At 39.5% G+C, this 17,892-nt stretch overlaps 1 protein-coding gene across 6 annotated transcripts in view; it reads left to right on the plus strand.

The window, feature by feature from the left end:
• The window catches only part of tff3.5 (trefoil factor 3, gene 5), an 80,220-nt gene extending 63,509 nt beyond the window's left edge, over nt 1–16,711 (plus strand). For 4 of the 6 annotated variants that reach the window (XM_031895660.1, XM_031895661.1, XM_031895662.1 and 1 more), the window contains 8 exons: nt 1,073–1,090; nt 2,170–2,235; nt 4,371–4,523; nt 6,028–6,054; nt 6,876–7,010; nt 10,492–10,635; nt 12,740–12,913; nt 16,540–16,711. In XM_031895660.1, the coding sequence (XP_031751520.1) occupies nt 1,073–1,090; nt 2,170–2,235; nt 4,371–4,523; nt 6,028–6,054; nt 6,876–7,010; nt 10,492–10,635; nt 12,740–12,909 (713 nt within the window). In that variant the 3' untranslated portion in view covers nt 12,910–12,913; nt 16,540–16,711. Of the gene's footprint in view, nt 1–1,072; nt 1,091–2,169; nt 2,236–4,370; nt 4,524–6,026; nt 6,055–6,875; nt 7,011–10,491; nt 10,636–12,739; nt 12,914–16,539 lie in introns of all 6 variants that reach the window. The other 2 variants (NM_001114052.2, XM_031895664.1) reach the window with 2 other exon arrangements.
• Nucleotides 16,712–17,892: the final 1,181 nt, after the last annotated feature.

Genomic DNA, 17,892 nt, shown 5'->3' on the forward strand with positions numbered 1-17,892 from the left:
TTACTCGTGAGCCACAGTCAAATGTAGAAAGACTGGCTATTAGGCAGCCTCTATCATCTTACAGGGGCTTTATTTGGCAGTAAATCTTGTTTTTATTCAACCAAAACTTGCCCCCAAGTCAGGAATTCAAAAATAACTCCCTGGTTTGGGGGCACTGAGAGCAACATCCAAGGGGTTGGGGAGCAACATGTTACCCCTGAGCCACTGGTTGGGGATCACTGATCAAGATGAACCCTCATCAGTTGCCTTTTTCACTTACATTTAAGTTTTCCAGGTGATTTATTATGTGGACAGCGCCTAATATACCCCTATTTTTAAGTACTAACTATGATTTAAATATGTAACAGCATATTCAGATGGTCTATTTGCATCCTCTCATTCTCATTGATTTTGATCCAAAGTGCACAGAACTCTGTGGGAGAACAATGTTGACCAAAACGATGGAAAGTACTTTCACAAAAACACCATTCATTGAAATCTTAATTTTACATCTCTGATAAGATGGACATTATTTTAGTTAATGGCTCTTAATTGTTTTCTATTTTTGAGTGCTCAAATAAAGGCCGCGTGGTTGATCTATACCCACTGTGGTTATTTATTGTCTTGCTTTTCCTTCTTTCGCTGTTTATATTTCATTCCTCTGATGCTTTAAAAATGTAAAACGTAGAAAGTGATATTTGCAATAGCCGTGCATGCCATTTACTACATTCCTTATAAATCATTCCCGTTGGATAAAGTTGGACATTAATGCTTCTTTAATCTTCTTAAGTTTGCAAAAGGTTATATAGTATATATATATATATATATATATATATATATACACAAAAACAAAAGGAGCACACCCTTCAGACAATCAAATGCCCTAGGTGCTGGTCAAAAATGTGCAATAAACAAACAAAAAGATCTTTTTCAATAAATTCTTTTTTGTTTTTCCTAAAGTCCCTATGTGTGCGGCACTCTGTTTGTATATATATATATAAATATTGTATATTATATATTTATATATATATAATTGTTACACTGGTTTTAATTGCTTATTAATAAATAACTTATATTTTACTTGTGGTTGCAGCTCCAGCACCTGCTCCAGGTAACTTATTTTTTCCAAATTGTTATGGAGTGAATTTAGTTTAAAAATTTTTGTTTGTTAATCTTTAAATGTTAATTTTACTGACCAGTAATTTGTGTAAATGGCTAGGTGTATAATCTGTATATGGGTGTGTGTGTGTGACAGTATTAGCTTAGGTTAACAAACGGAGGCCTAGTTTATTGGATCATGTGCCTCACCTGTGCTGGAAGTATGTTTTAAATTATGCTGAAACAACTGACTATTGAGAGCTCTATTTGCCACAAGTGCATACAAAAGTGTGTGCATTCAAAACTTTATAGAGAACATTGCAATTGCTTGTAGCGGCCTCTCTGAATGAATATTTATAAAGTAGATGTTGACCACCTGGGGGCAGCATAGAGCAATTTGGAGGCTATAAAAGCTGCAGACTGGAGTCTGGGTTAAGCCTTTGTAAGAGGCAGTTCTAGAGCTGCAGGACTGTGCTTGCAGTGTTATTGTTGAGCCCCCTGCTGGTAAAAGTGTGTACTGCACCTTTACAAATACATTGTGTTTTTCCTGCATTTGCTAAAAATAAAGCACAATATTTCCACTAAAGATCTGTCTGGCTACTGAACATGCACGTGCCCACTGACCCAATTCAATGTGTGCTTTCATTGTTTGAGTTTATTGGGAAAAATATCCTATACCAGTATGGTCTTATCTGGAATCTATAAAAAGGCAGCTTTATACTTTTGTCCCTTGTGTAAAATCTGAAGATAGAGTTTTTTCGCTATTTAGTCATATATTTTGCATATCATTAGTCAGTGGGCCCAACAGTGTCCAATTGTAGCATCATGTTAGAAGTATAAAATTGTAATGCCTTTTTCTTTACTGCAAGTTTGCAATTTGAAATATAGTGCATACATAATATAGTGTGAATATTGATGAAGCATGCTTTGGTATATTTGTAGCTGGCAATAAAAGTTTTGGAGCAGTGAAGCTGTGTATTGGTGCTCTTCGTTTCATTTAAATTAGTGGGAATATATTAGTTTTTACTGCTCTTTTAAAGTTTTAATATTTTCATTAAATCATTCATGTCTATTTTGTACTTATGGTTGCAGCTCCAGTAACAACGACTGCTACTACGACAAAGACTACCACTCCTACTACTACAACTACTACTACTAGTAATTTTTTTTTATATATATATATATGAAAAGTTCGCTTTCACTGTTTGTATTTATTGGAATATTTTGATAGGGAAATGAATCATATAACAACAACAACAACAAACACCCATGAGGTTTTATCAGGGATCTATAATCCCTTTTTTTTGTACAAGAACTTTATTAGCTTTAGTAGAAACTCACTGACCTAGAGTAGAAAAGCCTGTTTCCATAATAACGCTCAAAAAATTTGTTAGAGAGGGCCCCATTTAAATTTCAGTTAGGGCAAAACTAGTATAGGTATGGGATCCCTTATCTGGAAAGGATATAATTACCCCTTATTGGGGACAGAACAGCCCTATTGGGTTTATTTAATGGTTAAATGATTCCCTTTTCTCTGTAATAATAAAACAGTACCTGTACTTGATCCCAACTAAGATATAATTACCCCTTATTGGGGCAGAACAGCCCCATTGAGTTTATTTAATGGTTAAATGATTCCCTTTTCTCTGTAATAATAAAACAGTACCTGTACTTGATCCCAACTAAGATATAATTAGCCCTTATTGGGGGCAGAACAGCCCTATTGGGTTTATTTCATGGTTAAATGATTCCCTTTTCTCTGTAATAATAAAACAGTACCTGTACTTGATCCCAACTAAGATAGAATTACCCCTTATTGGGGGCAGAACAGCCCTATTGGGTTTATTTAATGGTTAAATGATTCCCTTTTCTCTGTAATAATAAACCAGTACTTGTACTTGATCCCAACTAAGATATAATTACCCCTTATTGGGGGCAGAACAGCCCCATTGGGTTTATTTAATGGTTAAATGATTCCCTTTTCTCTGTAATAATAAAACAGTACCTGTACTTGATCCCAACTAAGATATAATTACCCCTTATTGGGGGCAGAATAGCCCTATTGGGTTTATTTAATGGTTAAATGATTCCCTTTTCTCTGTAATAATAAAACAGTACCTGTACTTGATCCCAACTAAGATATAATTACCCCTTATTGGGGGCAGAATAGCCCTATTGGGTTTATTTAATGGTTAAATGATTCCCTTTTCTCTGTAATAATAAAACAGTACCTGTACTTGATCCCAACTAAGATATATTTAATCCTTTTTGGATGCAAAACAATCATATTGGGTTAAATTAATGTTTCATTTAATTTTTAGTAGACTTAAGGTATGGAGATCCAAATTACAGAAAGACCCCTTATCTGGAATACTCTTGGTCCTGAGCATTCTGGATAATGGGTCATATACCTGTATTCATGTTATCTTTTTTTTACAACCTTTTCTAACCTTGTATTTATCAAGCCCGCATTTTGTTTTCTTCTCTACTGGTAGGTAACCATATAAAAACAAACCCCCAAGATGTAGACAATCATGTATCAAAAGTCATAATCATCATGTTTTATTAAAAACAATTGTACAAGACACACAGGGTGTATCTGGTGATATAATAAATGGAGGATATAGAGTTTCCCACTTGTTAATCTATCCATGCATATCATTTGTCAGTGGCCCAACGGTGCCCAATGGTAGTATCATTGTGTCGTAGTAGAACCCGTAAAGTGGCAGATGGTCGTGCCATTTTACAGTCAGCAAATGCAGAATTCAGATAAGTCACAGAGGTTAAGGTATTTCAATATTACATCTCCTGCAATATCATAAAATACCCTAATCAATTAAATCTTTTTAAAAAAAAGGCCTGATTATATAATAGCCTAGATCTCACCACTTGGCCGAGTTGGATTGTCACTCGCTGCCCCTACATCACTACTGTTGCATGTAACATGAGTATGCCTGGTAATAATGGGAAATTGTGGTTCCAGTCATCCGCTACATAACCTCAGTGTGTTGGAAATGCCAAGATCTCCATTTAGCTTTGTCGCACAGAGCTTGTTTCAGGGCACATTAATCAGGCAAAATAATAGGTATTGCCTCATTCCTGTTGCGAGGAATTTATACTTAAGCTATTTTCAGATGTTAATGCTTCTTTAATGCAAGTTTCCAAATGGTAATATAGTGCATATATAGCATAGTGTGAATATGTAATATATTAGTAAATTGTTTTTATTGCTTTTTTGAATTTTTAATACTTTAATTATATCATCCATGTTTATTTTTCTGTCATGGCTGCAGCTCCAGCAACAACTACTACTCCTACTACTACAACAACTACTACCACTCCTACTACAACAACAACTACCACAACTACCACTCCTACTACAACAACTACTACCACTCCTACTACAACAACTACAACTACTACTACAACAACTACCACCACCACTGGTAATTTTTTTTTTTAATGAAATATGCACTTTCACTGTTTGAGTTTATTAGATTGATAGGGAAATGTAAAGAGGGGATCTATAAAGAGGAAACATTATACTTTTGTACCCTGTGTGAAATATCTTTTTTTTTTTTTATAAGAACTTAACTTTATTAGCTTTAGTAAAAACTAACTGATGCTGCTTATAAGCCTGTTTCAATAATAACCCTTAAAAACATCTGTTAGAGAGGATTCCAATGAAATTCCAGTTAGTTCAAAACTATTCATGTCCCTTATGTAAAATGCATTTTTTTGTACAAGAAATTCACCAAAATTTACCAGTGTATTTTCCCCATACAATTGTAATAGAGTTTAGTAGAGAGTTTACATATTACATATGTGGGGTATTAGCATGGAGCAGGACTGGGGGGGGGGTGAAGGGCCCACCGGGGCTCCCGGCCCAGGGGCCCTGCACCCCCCTAGCCATAGGGGCCCCCTTAACCACCCTTGTAGGGCCTCCCACCCGGCATCCTCCCCCCAGTGCGTAAATTTAATGCGTCAGGGAAGGAGCGGTCGGACAGGGGGAGCGCAGGCAAGGGTCGGGTCCCAGTGGCCCAGTCCGACCCTGGTATGGAGGATATGACATATTTAATGACATGAAAAATGGCTGCTCTGTCTTTAAAATGGTAGCTAGCCAGCCTGAACGTCTTACAATTTATCTTGGTGTAAATTCATTCTTGTGGTCTTTATAAATTAGTAAATATTTTAAACTGGAGAGAGTTAATTTGCAATAACTTCTCCCTTTAGTAAAGTGCCAATGTTGCGGTGAATTATCAATTCACCAAATATTCACAATCTGGCCACTCTGGCCACTGTCAATTGCTGTATTGGAATCAGTTCACCCTTTCTTTCCAGTTCTTTGTCATTTCAAACACAAGGCCACAAAGTTTACAAGAGCCATAGGGGGTTATGTTATGCAGTGCAATGTTTGTTACAAGTCTACTAGTAGCGATGTAGTAGGTACGTGCAGGTAGCATTTAGTGTTTGAAAAAAAACATCTTATTTGGTTTCTATGAGTCTCATACCAAATGTTTTACCTTTTATTACACGAACCCTAAAGTATGAGATTATCAAGGAAATCTGATCTAAAAGCTTGCACTCAAGAAAGTACTTTTCTTTCTTTAAAATAGTTGTTGCCAGAACTTCCAGAACTGAGGAAGGAAACATGTTTTCTGTTCTAATGATACAGAAGGATTATGGGCTTGCAAGTGCTTAATGGTGGGGGCTACAGTATGGGTAAAGTGATATTTTTTAGAAGTGCTTGCTATTGTACAAAACAAAATACCAGTAGGCCCCATTAACAAATATGCTAAATTGCACCGTACAGAGGTCCATTATAATAAATTCTTTGATTGGTTGCTATGGGCATCTGCACTGGCACAATTTAGCGCCTTTGTAAATCACAGTATATATATTTGTTTTTGTTGCAAAATGGGTGAAATAATAATCTACTTCTTATTGTAGCAAAAACGACAACAACAACATCAACAGGTAAGTCATATCTTCTCTCTATATATTCCTAAATGTAATTGTACTTTTATTACTCAATGGGGATCATTTCTAAAACTATTTGCACACTTTATAAATGACCCCCAGTATTTTAGCAGTAGGAGCAGGTAATACTTGCCTATATATTGTTGAACAATTGTATGACAGTGATCCCAAACCAGTGGCTCAGGGGCAACATGTTGCTCCCCAACCCCTTGGATGTTGCTCTCAGTGCCCCCAAACCAGGGAGTTATTTTTGAATTCCTGACTTGGGGGCAAGTTTTGGTTGAATAAAAACAAGATTTCCTACCAAATAAAGCCCCTGTAAGCTGATAGGGTGCATAGAAGCCCCTAATAGCCAATCACAGCCCTTATTTGGCTCCTCCATGAACTTTTATGATGCTTGTGTTGCCCCCCAAGTCTTTTTACAAGTCTTTTTACATTTGACTGTGGCTCACAATTAAGAAAGGTTGGGGATCCCTGTTGTATGGGAAGGGATGAGAAAAATATTCTACTGCTCTACTTTTGGGAGCCTTTTTCATTCTACATTAGATTATCATGCGTTAAGGCAAAAGGCTGTTTGACCGTTTGCTTATAGACAACCAAGTTTATCATGCATCCCTGGCCCCCATGTGACATCAATGACTGAGACTTTCCCATATACAGTGTAATTCAGTCCCATGGAAGTGGCAATGCCCACAGTCGAACCAATGCTACAGGCCTTTTACATTTGTCCCAACTGTGGACAGATTGGCAGAATGTGGCAATAAGGTACAAGAGTAAGCTTTGTAAATCTATTTAAATGCTGGTTTTATTTCATGCAGAATGCAGTATGAGCCCCGGTGCAAGAGTCGACTGTGGGTACTCAGGAGTTTCCGAGTCTCAATGCAGGAATAAGAGTTGCTGCTTCGATTCAAGCATCCCCAACGTTAAATGGTGTTTCTACACACAGTCACAAGGTACTTTTCTTTTGTAAATGTTTGTGTGAGTGTATATTGTACATACAAGTACAGGTATGGGATCCCTTATTTGGAAACCCATTATCCAGAAAGCTACGAATAATGGAAAGGCCGTCTCCCATAGACTCCATTTAAATCAATTATTTCCGAATTTCTTTTTTCTTTGTAGTAATAAAACAGTACCTTGTACTTGATCCCAACTAAGATATAATTACCCCTTATTGGGGGCAGAACAGCCCTATTGGGTTTATTTCATGGTTAAATGATTCCCTTTTCTCTGTAATAATAAAACAGTACCTGTACTTGATCCCAACTAAGATATAATTACCCCTTATTGGGGCAGAACAGCCCTATTGGGTTTATTTAATGGTTAAATGATTCCCTTTTCTCTGTAATAATAAAACAGTGCCTGTACTTGATCCCAACTAAGATATAATTACCCCTTATTGGGGGCAGAACAGCCCTATTGGGTTTATTTAATGGTTAAATGATTCCCTTTTCTCTGTAATAATAAAACAGTACCTGTACTTGATCCCTACTAAGATATAATTACCCCTTATTGGGGGCAGAACAGCCCTATTGGGTTTATTTAATGGTTAAATGATTCCCTTTTCTCTGTAATAATAAAACAGTACCTGTACTTGATCCCTACTAAGATATAATTACCCCTTATTGGGGGCAGAACAGCCCTATTGGGTTTATTTTATGGTTAAATGATTCCCTTTTCTCTGTAATAATAAAACAGTACCTGTACTTGATCCCTACTAAGATATAATTACCCCTTATTGGGGGCAGAACAGCCCTATTGGGTTTATTTCATGGTTAAATGATTCCCTTTTCTCTGTAATAATAAAACAGTAACTGTACTTGATCCCAACTAAGATATAAATAATCCTTATTGGATGCAAAACAATCCTATTGGGTTTAATTAATGTTTTATTGATTTTTTAATTGACTTAATGTAAGGAGGTCCAAATTACAGAAAAACCCCTTATGCAGAATACCCTTGGTCCCAAGCATTCTGGATAATGGGTCCTATACCTGTATTGTCTATATTCTGGAGGCTCAAAAATACCTGGGACTGTTACACAGTCTCTCTTTTATAAAGGAACAATAAAACAAAACAGCCCGGCGGACTAGCAAAGAAGCAAAAGGAAACAGATATAGTTGGTATAGTAGGATTGCCGGTGATTCAGTGTCCCAGGAAAGTATAATAGGGGTCGGGAGAGGTATGTTTATGAATAGAGGAAAAGCCATTCCAAGGTTATTGATTCTAATTTTATAGAGTGAATAAGCTGAGACACAGTCATAAAAGAAAAAAAATTGTACAGTAGGAAGGGTAAAAAAAAAAAAAAAAAGCAATTAAAGGGGCAAAAATAATTCAATGAACAGGGCATGTAGTAAACATTCTTTTTGCCTATTGTTTTGATCACCATCAACATCTCCATGTTTTGACCTTGCGATAATTCCATTCCCAGTACACAGATAATCTCCCTACATAACAGACACCTGCTAATCTATTTATCTCACCTGTAGGGAACAGACATGAAGTAGCTTCCATCTCCCTGTTAACCATGTTTAGTAACAAAAACATCAGTAGGCAAAAAGTATGTTCAGCACAAAGCCAATTTATTGAACAAGGGGTATACTGCCCCTTTAAGGCAGTGCTGTCCAACTGGCAGCCCTCGACCCCCCTCTGTGTGGCCCCCCACCTATCTGACTGCTTTGATGGCTTAACTTTGTGTAAGCTTTAAATGGTATCAGTACTGAGATTAACTGGCCCCCCTGCATGGTTCTCACCTCAGATTCAGGCTGTAATCCCTCTGTATTGTTTAAACATGTAATCCCCTGTGTTGTTCACACCTTTTAATCTCTGCATTGTTCACCCCCTGCAGTGTTCACACCTCAGGCTCAGGCTGTAATCACCCACATTGTTCACCTCTTCACACCTCAGACATTGTATGTACTGCCTGGCCTATGCTGCCTGTGTATAGGCAGCAGAGGGTAGGCAGAGTATGGCACATAGGCAGCATAGGGCAGGGAGGGTATGGCACCCACAGGCAGCATAGGGCAGGGAGAGTATGGCTCCCACAGGTAGCATAGGACAGGCAGAGTATGGCTCCCACAGGTAGCATAGGACAGGCTGAGTATGGCACCACAGGCAGCATAGGACAGGCACCCACAGGTAGCATAGGACAGGCAGAGTATGGCACACACAGGCAGCATAGGACAGTCAGAGTGCTGCCTGTGTGTGCCATACTCTGCCTGCCCTATGCTGCCTGTGGGAGGTGAACCTGGCAGGGGTTTGATCTGGGAGTTTGTTAGCAGTTGGAAATAGCCATTAAATGGTCCCTAAGGTGTGTAATTATATGCTGGGGGTTGCTGTGCTATCCACAGGGGAGGAGGCATATGGATTTAAGGGTATGTCTTAATATGACATAATATAATTCTTTAACATATGAATGATGGTTGATATCCCTGCAGCGACCATTGTGATAAAATGGGTGTGATTTGAAGTGGGTGTGGTTTAAAATGAGGGAGTGACCAAAACTGGCTTACATTAGCGGCCCTCCACCATGTATGTGAGAGAAATTCCGGCCCTCGGCACCGCAGAAGTTGGACAGCACTGCTTTAATGGAACACATTTCAAAAGACAGTGATTCTTTTCCCAAAAACACACACATGAAAGCTGCCCTCTATTCAAGCTAGATGCCAAGTGTGGCCAAAATGACATAATTGCGCCCAAATTAAAAACTACCCACAATGAATTCGCTCCCACAAACTGTCAGACTTTCTCCCAATCTCTCTGCCTTCAAGAGATCTCTATAAATGCATTTATTTAGAGAAGCTTACCCTAATCTAGTTTAACATAACCTCAGTGTGCTGCTAAAAGCAACACCCTGTGCCCCACCTCTCACAACTCTGGTCATGCCCATTCCCACACCTTGTGTCTCAACCCTTTCTCCTTGTAGATTGTAAGCTCTTTTGGGCAGGGCTCTCTTCCCCTCCTGTATCGGTTACTGATTGCTTTATATGTTACTCCTTGTAGAGTGTAAGCTCTTTTGGGCAGGGCTCTCTTCCTCTCTTGTATCGGTTACTGATTGCTTTATATGTTACTCCTTGTAGAGTGTAAGCTCTTTTGGGTAGGGCCCTCTTCACCTCTTGTTTCAGTTATTGATTGCTTTATATGTTACTCCGTATGTCCAATGTATGAAACCCACTTATTGTACAGCGCTGCGGGATATGTTGGCGCTTTAGAAATAAATGTTAATAATAATAATATTACATTGTGTGACACATTTATTGCAGTGCAATTATTCTAATTTGCCGCATGTGAACCATAGTATGTTTGTTCGAATTGTGGCTCTGTTAGAAATTCTTCCAAGCCTGACCCAAGGTCTCTGTTAATTATTAGTGAAAGTCTATAAAAAAAAAGAGCTAGGGCATAGACCTTCATTTAATTTGGTGTTGAATTTTACAGTTGCGGACTGCAAAGCGGTACCACCAGGTCAGAGAACAGAATGTGGCTCCCCAGGAATCTCTGCAGATCAATGCAGGAAACTGAACTGCTGCTTCGATTCCAGCATTTCAGGAGTCAAATGGTGCTTCTATTCCAGCTCACAAGGTACTTTCCCTTCTATAGGTATTTTTATGGAGGAGTAATGTTTTGCCTATACAGATAAGGATACCATTAGGATTCATATGTTAAAGCCTATAGAGGTTCTCATACAAAAAATCTTGACTGACAGAGATGGAGAAGAAAAGCTACAATCACTGGGGTGGGGGGGGTTGGCACCCCCTAGTGCAGCAGTTCTCAACCTATGGGTCGGGGCCCCTTTGGGGGTCGAACTACCCTTTCACAGGGGTTACCTAAGACCATCAGGAAAACACATATTTCCAATGGTTTTAGGAATAATTTTATGGTTGGGGGTCACCACAACATGAGGAACTGTATTAAAGGGTCGTGGCATTAGGAAGGTTGAGAACCACTGCCCTAGTGATTATAATAGCTTAAATAATACCCCAGGCTGGTGCTCCAGGCCGGGGTATTTCTGAGCAGTCATCACATCAGAATCTTCTTCTTTCTTCTGTTGCCCTCAGCAAGCACATGCCCATGTAATGGAAAAGCTGGCTTTTTTTGCTTCCCCTGGCTTGATATCTGGTTGAAAACAGTCAGAGGCTGTGTTCGGAGATAGAAATGGCAAAGTGAAGGGAGCAATCTAGTGCTCACTGAAGGCTCTCAATCTCTCTAAACAATCTTTATGTCCAGATAATCTAAGGATTTTCCTCAGTTGCCCAGAAAGAAAATTGCCAGTGTGCTGTCAGAATAAAGGAGCTTTCTCTATTCAGAATCTGTAATTTCCCATATACAGGTATTGGATCCCTTATCCAGAAACCGGTTATCCAGAAAGTTCCGAATTACAGACAGGCCATCTCCCATAGACTCCATTATAAGCAAATAATTCTAATTTTTAGAAATGATTCCCTTTTTCTCTGTAATAATAAAACAGTACCTGTACTTGATCCCAACTAAGATATAATTACCCCTTATTGGGGGCAGAACAGCCCTATTGGGTTTATTTCATGGTTAAATGATTCCCTTTTCTCTGTAATAATAAAACTGTACCTGTACTTGATCCCAACTAAGATATAATTACCCCTTATTGGGGCAGAACAGCCCTATTGGGTTTATTTAATGGTTAAATGATTCCCTTTTCTCTGTAATAATAAAACAGTACCTGTACTTGATCCCAACTAAGATATATTTACCCCTTATTGGGGCAGAACAGCCCTATTGGGTTTATTTAATGGTTAAATGATTCCCTTTTCTCTGTAATAATAAAACAGTACCTGTACTTGATCCCAACTAAGATATAATTACCCCTTATTGGGGCAGAACAGCCCTATTGGGTTTATTTAATGGTTAAATGATTCCCTTTCTCTGTAATAATAAAACAGTACCTGTACTTGATCCCAACTAAGATATAATGAGTACTTATTCGAGGTAAAACAATCCTATTGGGTTTATTTAATATTTAAATGATTTTTAGCAGACTTAAGTTATTGTGATCCAAATTACGGAAACATCCCTTATCTGGAAAACCCCAGGTCCCAAGCATTCTGGATAACAGGTCCCATACATGTACAAAGACATACAAGGACTGGCAATACAACTCAGTGCACACTGACTTAGTAGGGACAATCATTGAACAGTACATATTCCAGGTAATAGGGTATAGTGACTTCATAGATAGGTATTGACTTTAAAAGAGTTGTTAAAAGCAATTTACAGCAGTCATTGCAAACTGCTGCCACGTGCTCCCCTAGGACAGACCATGGAGGATCTTAAATGCCAGCAGTGATTCTCTGCATTTTCTGCACATCCCCACTCATCAGCAGTCTTGGGGGGATATCACAAGTTGCTTGGGGTACTTGGCCCGGCCCTGCAAACTAAGCACCCCTTTTAATTAGTGCACAAAGGTTTGTGTGTCCAGTGTGCCCAGTTGTCAGCTCTTGTGACAGTTATATCATCTCCCTGCACCTCTTGAATCAGACTGTAAGTGCAAGTTTAAATAGCATGGGTTTCTTCTTCTTCAGTTCACATTGATGTTAATAAATTATTATTATTATATAGCAAACAGGTATATAATGAGAACTGTACTGTTACTGAATGATGCCAGCATGGTAGGAGGCTGTGCATTCTAACAAAGCCATCTTAATATTTACAGCTCAAGCCCAAGCTCAACTTCAAGCTCAAGCTCAAGCTCAATGCTCAGGCCCTCCCTCTAAGAGAAAGAACTGTGGTAATCCAGGAATGTCTGCCAATGAATGTAAAAACAAGGGATGCTGTTGGGACAGTTCTGTACCGAATGTGCCCTGGTGTTTCGCCCGGAATTAAAAAGGTAAACAAAGCAGAATGTTTCGAGTGGGTGTTTCAGATGCATATACTAACACATACTTTAAAGTAAAACCCAATCCTCGGTGAGCCCTTTATTGCATTTCCCCTACCAGAAATGAAAGGATGTTGACCCATACACTAACATAGACCTAGGCCTTGTAATTGCCAGAAAGGGACCGGAACACACCTGCGATGATATCAATAAAAAAAAAATCTTTATTGCAAAACCTTCAAAACAAAGACTTCACAGACAATGGCCTAAATGTCAAGTGGAAAACCTTAGGCTTAGCTATGCCTTTTTCTGACTCCTCACCTTGGGGTCCAGCCAACCTAGCAGCACAGAGGTCCCTGCAATAAGTAGAGTATATGTGGTCTTACACTGTTCTTCTCTAGGTCTTCTGTCTGCTTCCCCAACTCAATGGGGGGAATTCACAAAAGTGGTGATATTCAGACAAAATAAAAGTGGAGATAGATTTGTCGGATTTTCCACCGTATTCACAAACCTCTATCTTTTGTGAATTTGTCTTTTAAACAGGCAGTTGTCAGATTTTGTCATTTTCCCAACATTTTTTTTATGAATTTGCCTTTAGCTCTTAGTAAATCTGTCAGTGCCATCAAACCCAGTCCCACAGCTACAGGAGCCTTGGGGTAAGGATTTTACCAGCAGGATTTGGCATTTCATTTGCCATTTGTCAGGACAAGCCGGGCTTTCCAATGTTTTCTATGTTTCTGTGTAATTCCACTTCTGTAACAAGATTTAAGGGTATAAATACCGTCTTCTCTAGCCCTTACTCATTACTGGGCAGCAGCAATCCGACCCACACCCCAACATGCCCGATGAATAAAGGTCCAACAGGACTAGGGCCCACTGGGTTTTTATCTAGTGCCCTGTTGGGCCAGTTCAACCCTGTACCCCAATATCCCAATTTGGGTGCCAGTGTGTATGTGCTGTTTGCTGATCCACAAGATGGCTGCTGGGAACAGGTGGGGGCCAATGCTGTCAAGCAGCTCTGTAGTTCTGCCCATGCTATGGGGGCACAGATAAATTGGGGCAAATGTCAGTGAAGTGATTAAAGAGGGGGCACTACTGCTAAAACTAAAATTTGCCTGGGAGGCTTTACTTTTTCTTTTAATAAGAATGCTTACAATATATTCACACAAAATGTTATTATTGCCTCATTGATTAAGCTAAAACTGGCATAATCATGCAAATGTCAGGTAAAACTTTTTATATATAAGATATAAATTAAACTATTTTTAATCAGTGTTTTACTTGTTTATAAAATGATAATGAGGCTTTTTGCACCTATTGTTCCAGGGTTAGACAGAAACTTGTCCCCTAACAATAGTCTGCTGGTCCCCATTAATATGTTAACGATCCTCTAATGGGGCCCCTACCTTGGGTGTGAAATGGAGACTGGGTGAAACCAAACAAAACAGAAGAGCTTAGAATTGGTCTGACAGAGTTACACTGAGCTTTACTCCATTTTGAAAATGTCGGGGAAAAATCCCCAAAAATTCACAAAAGTGTCTGTAAACTGTCTTTCTTTCACCAAAAACAGAAAAGTGGCAGTTGAGTCAGAATTTAGGTGGATTTCTGTTTGTGAATCTGGAGAAAGTGTTTTCCACCAGTTTTTCCATCACTTTTACTCCAAAAAAGAGCTATCTCCACTTTTGTGAATTCCCCCCAATGTGTACCCACTTGGGTACTACAGTCTTCTCCTATGGGGAGAAGGCTGTAAATGTTTCCTTTTTCTCTGTAATAATAAAACAGTACCTGTACTTGATCCCAACTAAGATATAATTACCCCTTATTGGGGGCAGAACAGCCCTATTGGGTTTATTTAATGGTTAAATGATTCCCTTTTCTCTGTAATAATAAAACAGTACCTGTACTTGATCCCAACTAAGATATAATTACCCCTTATTGGGGCAGAACAGCCCTATTGGGTTTATTTAATGGTTAAATGATTCCCTTTTCTCTGTAATAATAAAACAGTACCTGTACTTGATCCCAACTAAGATATAATTACCCCTTATTGGGGCAGAACAGCCCTATTGGGTTTATTTAATGGTTAAATGATTCCCTTTTCTCTCTAATAATAAAACAGTACCTGTACTTGATCCCAACTAAGATATAATTACCCCTTATTGGGGGCAAAAAATCCTATTGGGTTTAATTAATGTTTTATTGGTTTTTTTTAGTTGACTTAAGATATGAAGATCCAAATTATGGAAATACCCCTTATCTGGAATACCCTTGGTCCTAAACATTCTGGATGACGGGTCCCATACCTGTATTAATATAATGGTGGGATTCATAAATTTAAAATCCATTTGACTCGTGACTGAAGAGAACTGAGAAATAAATAAAACAATTACATATTTCCTGCCTATGACACAACTTTCTTATAGATTTGGATGCTTTCAAAAGTCCACCTTCCTCCTATGGAGAGGCCAGTGCCCTAAAACGTACTTGTTTCTGTGAAATAATAGTAACCCAATCCTTTTCACGTATAGTATTAAAGGAACTGAAGTTAAAGGGAAAAGTATTATAATCAGCCTCTTACATGTGTTCCTGCAGAACTTACCTTTTATTCAATCCATCAATGACACTTCATGGAACAGGGGGATAGGCTGGATCCCAATATCAGTGGGAAAAAATCACCCTAGTGCAGTATACCATAGATACCAATCAAAATCCTGCTCTAGACTAAAAATAACTAGTCACTATTAGATGGGCGAAATGTTTTGCCAGCCATGGATTCACTGCGTATTTCCACGTTTCGCGAAATGGATGAAAAAAATTGCCGCGGAAAAATTTGCTGCATGTCCAAAAACTGTGGCCCACATCAAAAAAGAATAGCACGGGCATCAAAAGAATAGCCACGGGCGACAAAAGAATAGCTGCGGGCGACAATGTTTTTTTGACGCGCAACATTTTCGCCGTTTCGCAAATCTTTTTAAAGATTCGCTAACTTTTCGGCGAAGCGAAATGGGACAGATTCGCTCTTCACTAGTCACTATGGGATGGTATGGGATACTGCCCAGATGCAATTGCCCACTGTTAGTAAATGAGTCCCACTCGCTTACTCTGAGAAAAAAAAAAAATATATATATATATATACACACACACATATATATATATACACACAAATATATATATATTCTTGTAAGTCTAATATAGGCACCATCATCTGAATTTATAATTGGTGGGTTTTATGTCTAAGCAATGCACCAGTCCTCACGTCTCTACATGGAGTTTGTTTTAGAGGCCCAGATGATGGGTTTAAGCAAAATATAGGATGGGTTTAGAGCACAATACAGTTTAAGCCAATGGGTCTGATAAGGTTCTCATTCTTCCAGGTCATTGTATACCTGTAGTAATAAGTCAAGTCAACCGGACTTGTTGTGTTTTTCTTGAAACGTTTCACTAGTCATCTGACTGGCTTTCTCAGTTCAGAATATGAATTGAGAAGGCCAGCTGGATGACTAGCGAAACATCTTCAAGAAAAACACAGCAAGTCCGGTTGACTTGACTTATTACTACAGGTAAATTACAGCCAATGTTTTATGGTTTAAAAAGAATTCAATGCCTTTTAATTGTACTATTTCTATATTTTCTTTTAGATCTTCACTGAAATATCGTGGCAAAGACTGGATTCACAAAAAGGATTTGAGCGCAACATTTGCTACTTATGATCTATAACAGCATGTTTGAAAATAATGTATAACAGAAGCTAATAATGTCTTGTATGTTTTAATAACATCCTAATTAAAGCGCTTGCAATCATAAATATTTCTTCAGACTTGTGTACTATTATTTCATTGACATTATCATTTTTAATGTGTTATCTTCAAGCATAAGTTAATACATACATGTTTTAAAACCTTAATTATACCAAAAAAGGGAAAGTTGTGCTCATCACTAAATTTTTAAAACATTAGGCAGGGGTTTAATGAGGCTGTAACTACAAAGTACATATAGACAGCAAAAAGAGGTCCATCAAGGACATTAAAATATTCTGTACATATTAAGCTATGAAGAAATGCCTTCCCCTTAAAGCAAAACAAGCTTTTAATGAATCAGATGAAAGTAAATATAGGACTGGCTAGACCGGGGATGATTGAGTGTAGGACAGGCCAGACCGGGGGTGAGTGTAGGACTGGCCAGACCGGGGATGATTGAGTGTAGGACTGGCCAGACCGGGGATGATTGAGTGTAGGACAGGCCAGACTGGGGGTGAGTGAGTGTAGGACAGGCCAGACCGGGGGTGAGTGAGTGTAGGACAGGCCAGACTGGGGGTGAGTGAGTGTAGGACTGGCCAGACCGGGGGTGAGTGAGTGTAGGACTGGCCAGACCGGGGATGATTGAGTGTAGGACTGGCCAGACCGGGGGTGAGTGTAGGACTGGCCAGACCGGGGGTGAGTGAGTGTAGGACTGGCCAGACCGGGGGTGAGTGAGTGTAGGACTGGCCAGACCGGGGGTGAGTGAGTGTAGGACAGGCCAGACCAGGGGTGAGTAAGTGTAGGACAGGCCAGACCGGGGGTGAGTGAGTGTAGGACAGGCCAGACCGGGGGTGAGTGAGTGTAGGACAGGCCAGACCGGGGGTGAGTGAGTGTAGGACTGGCCAGACTGGGGGTGAGTGAGTGTAGGACTGGCCAGACCGGGGGTGAGTGAGTGTAGGACTGGCCAGACCGGGGGCGAGTGAGTGTAGGACTGGCCAGACTGGGGGCGAGTGAGTGTAGGACTGGCCAGACTGGGGGCGAGTGAGTGTAGGACTGGCCAGACCGGGGGCGAGTGAGTGTAGGACTGGCCAGACCGGGGGTGAGTGAGTGTAGGACAGGCCAGACCGGGGGCGAGTGAGTGTAGGACAGGCCAGACTGGGGGTGAGTGAATTTAAGACTGGACAGACCTGGAGTGAATGAGTGTAGGACTGGCCAGACCAGGGATGACTGAGGAAGCATTTTGCAATATATGGA

The sequence above is a fragment of the Xenopus tropicalis genome, chromosome 2 (assembly GCF_000004195.4).
Source record: "Xenopus tropicalis strain Nigerian chromosome 2, UCB_Xtro_10.0, whole genome shotgun sequence".
Lineage (NCBI taxonomy): Eukaryota > Metazoa > Chordata > Amphibia > Anura > Pipidae > Xenopus > Xenopus tropicalis.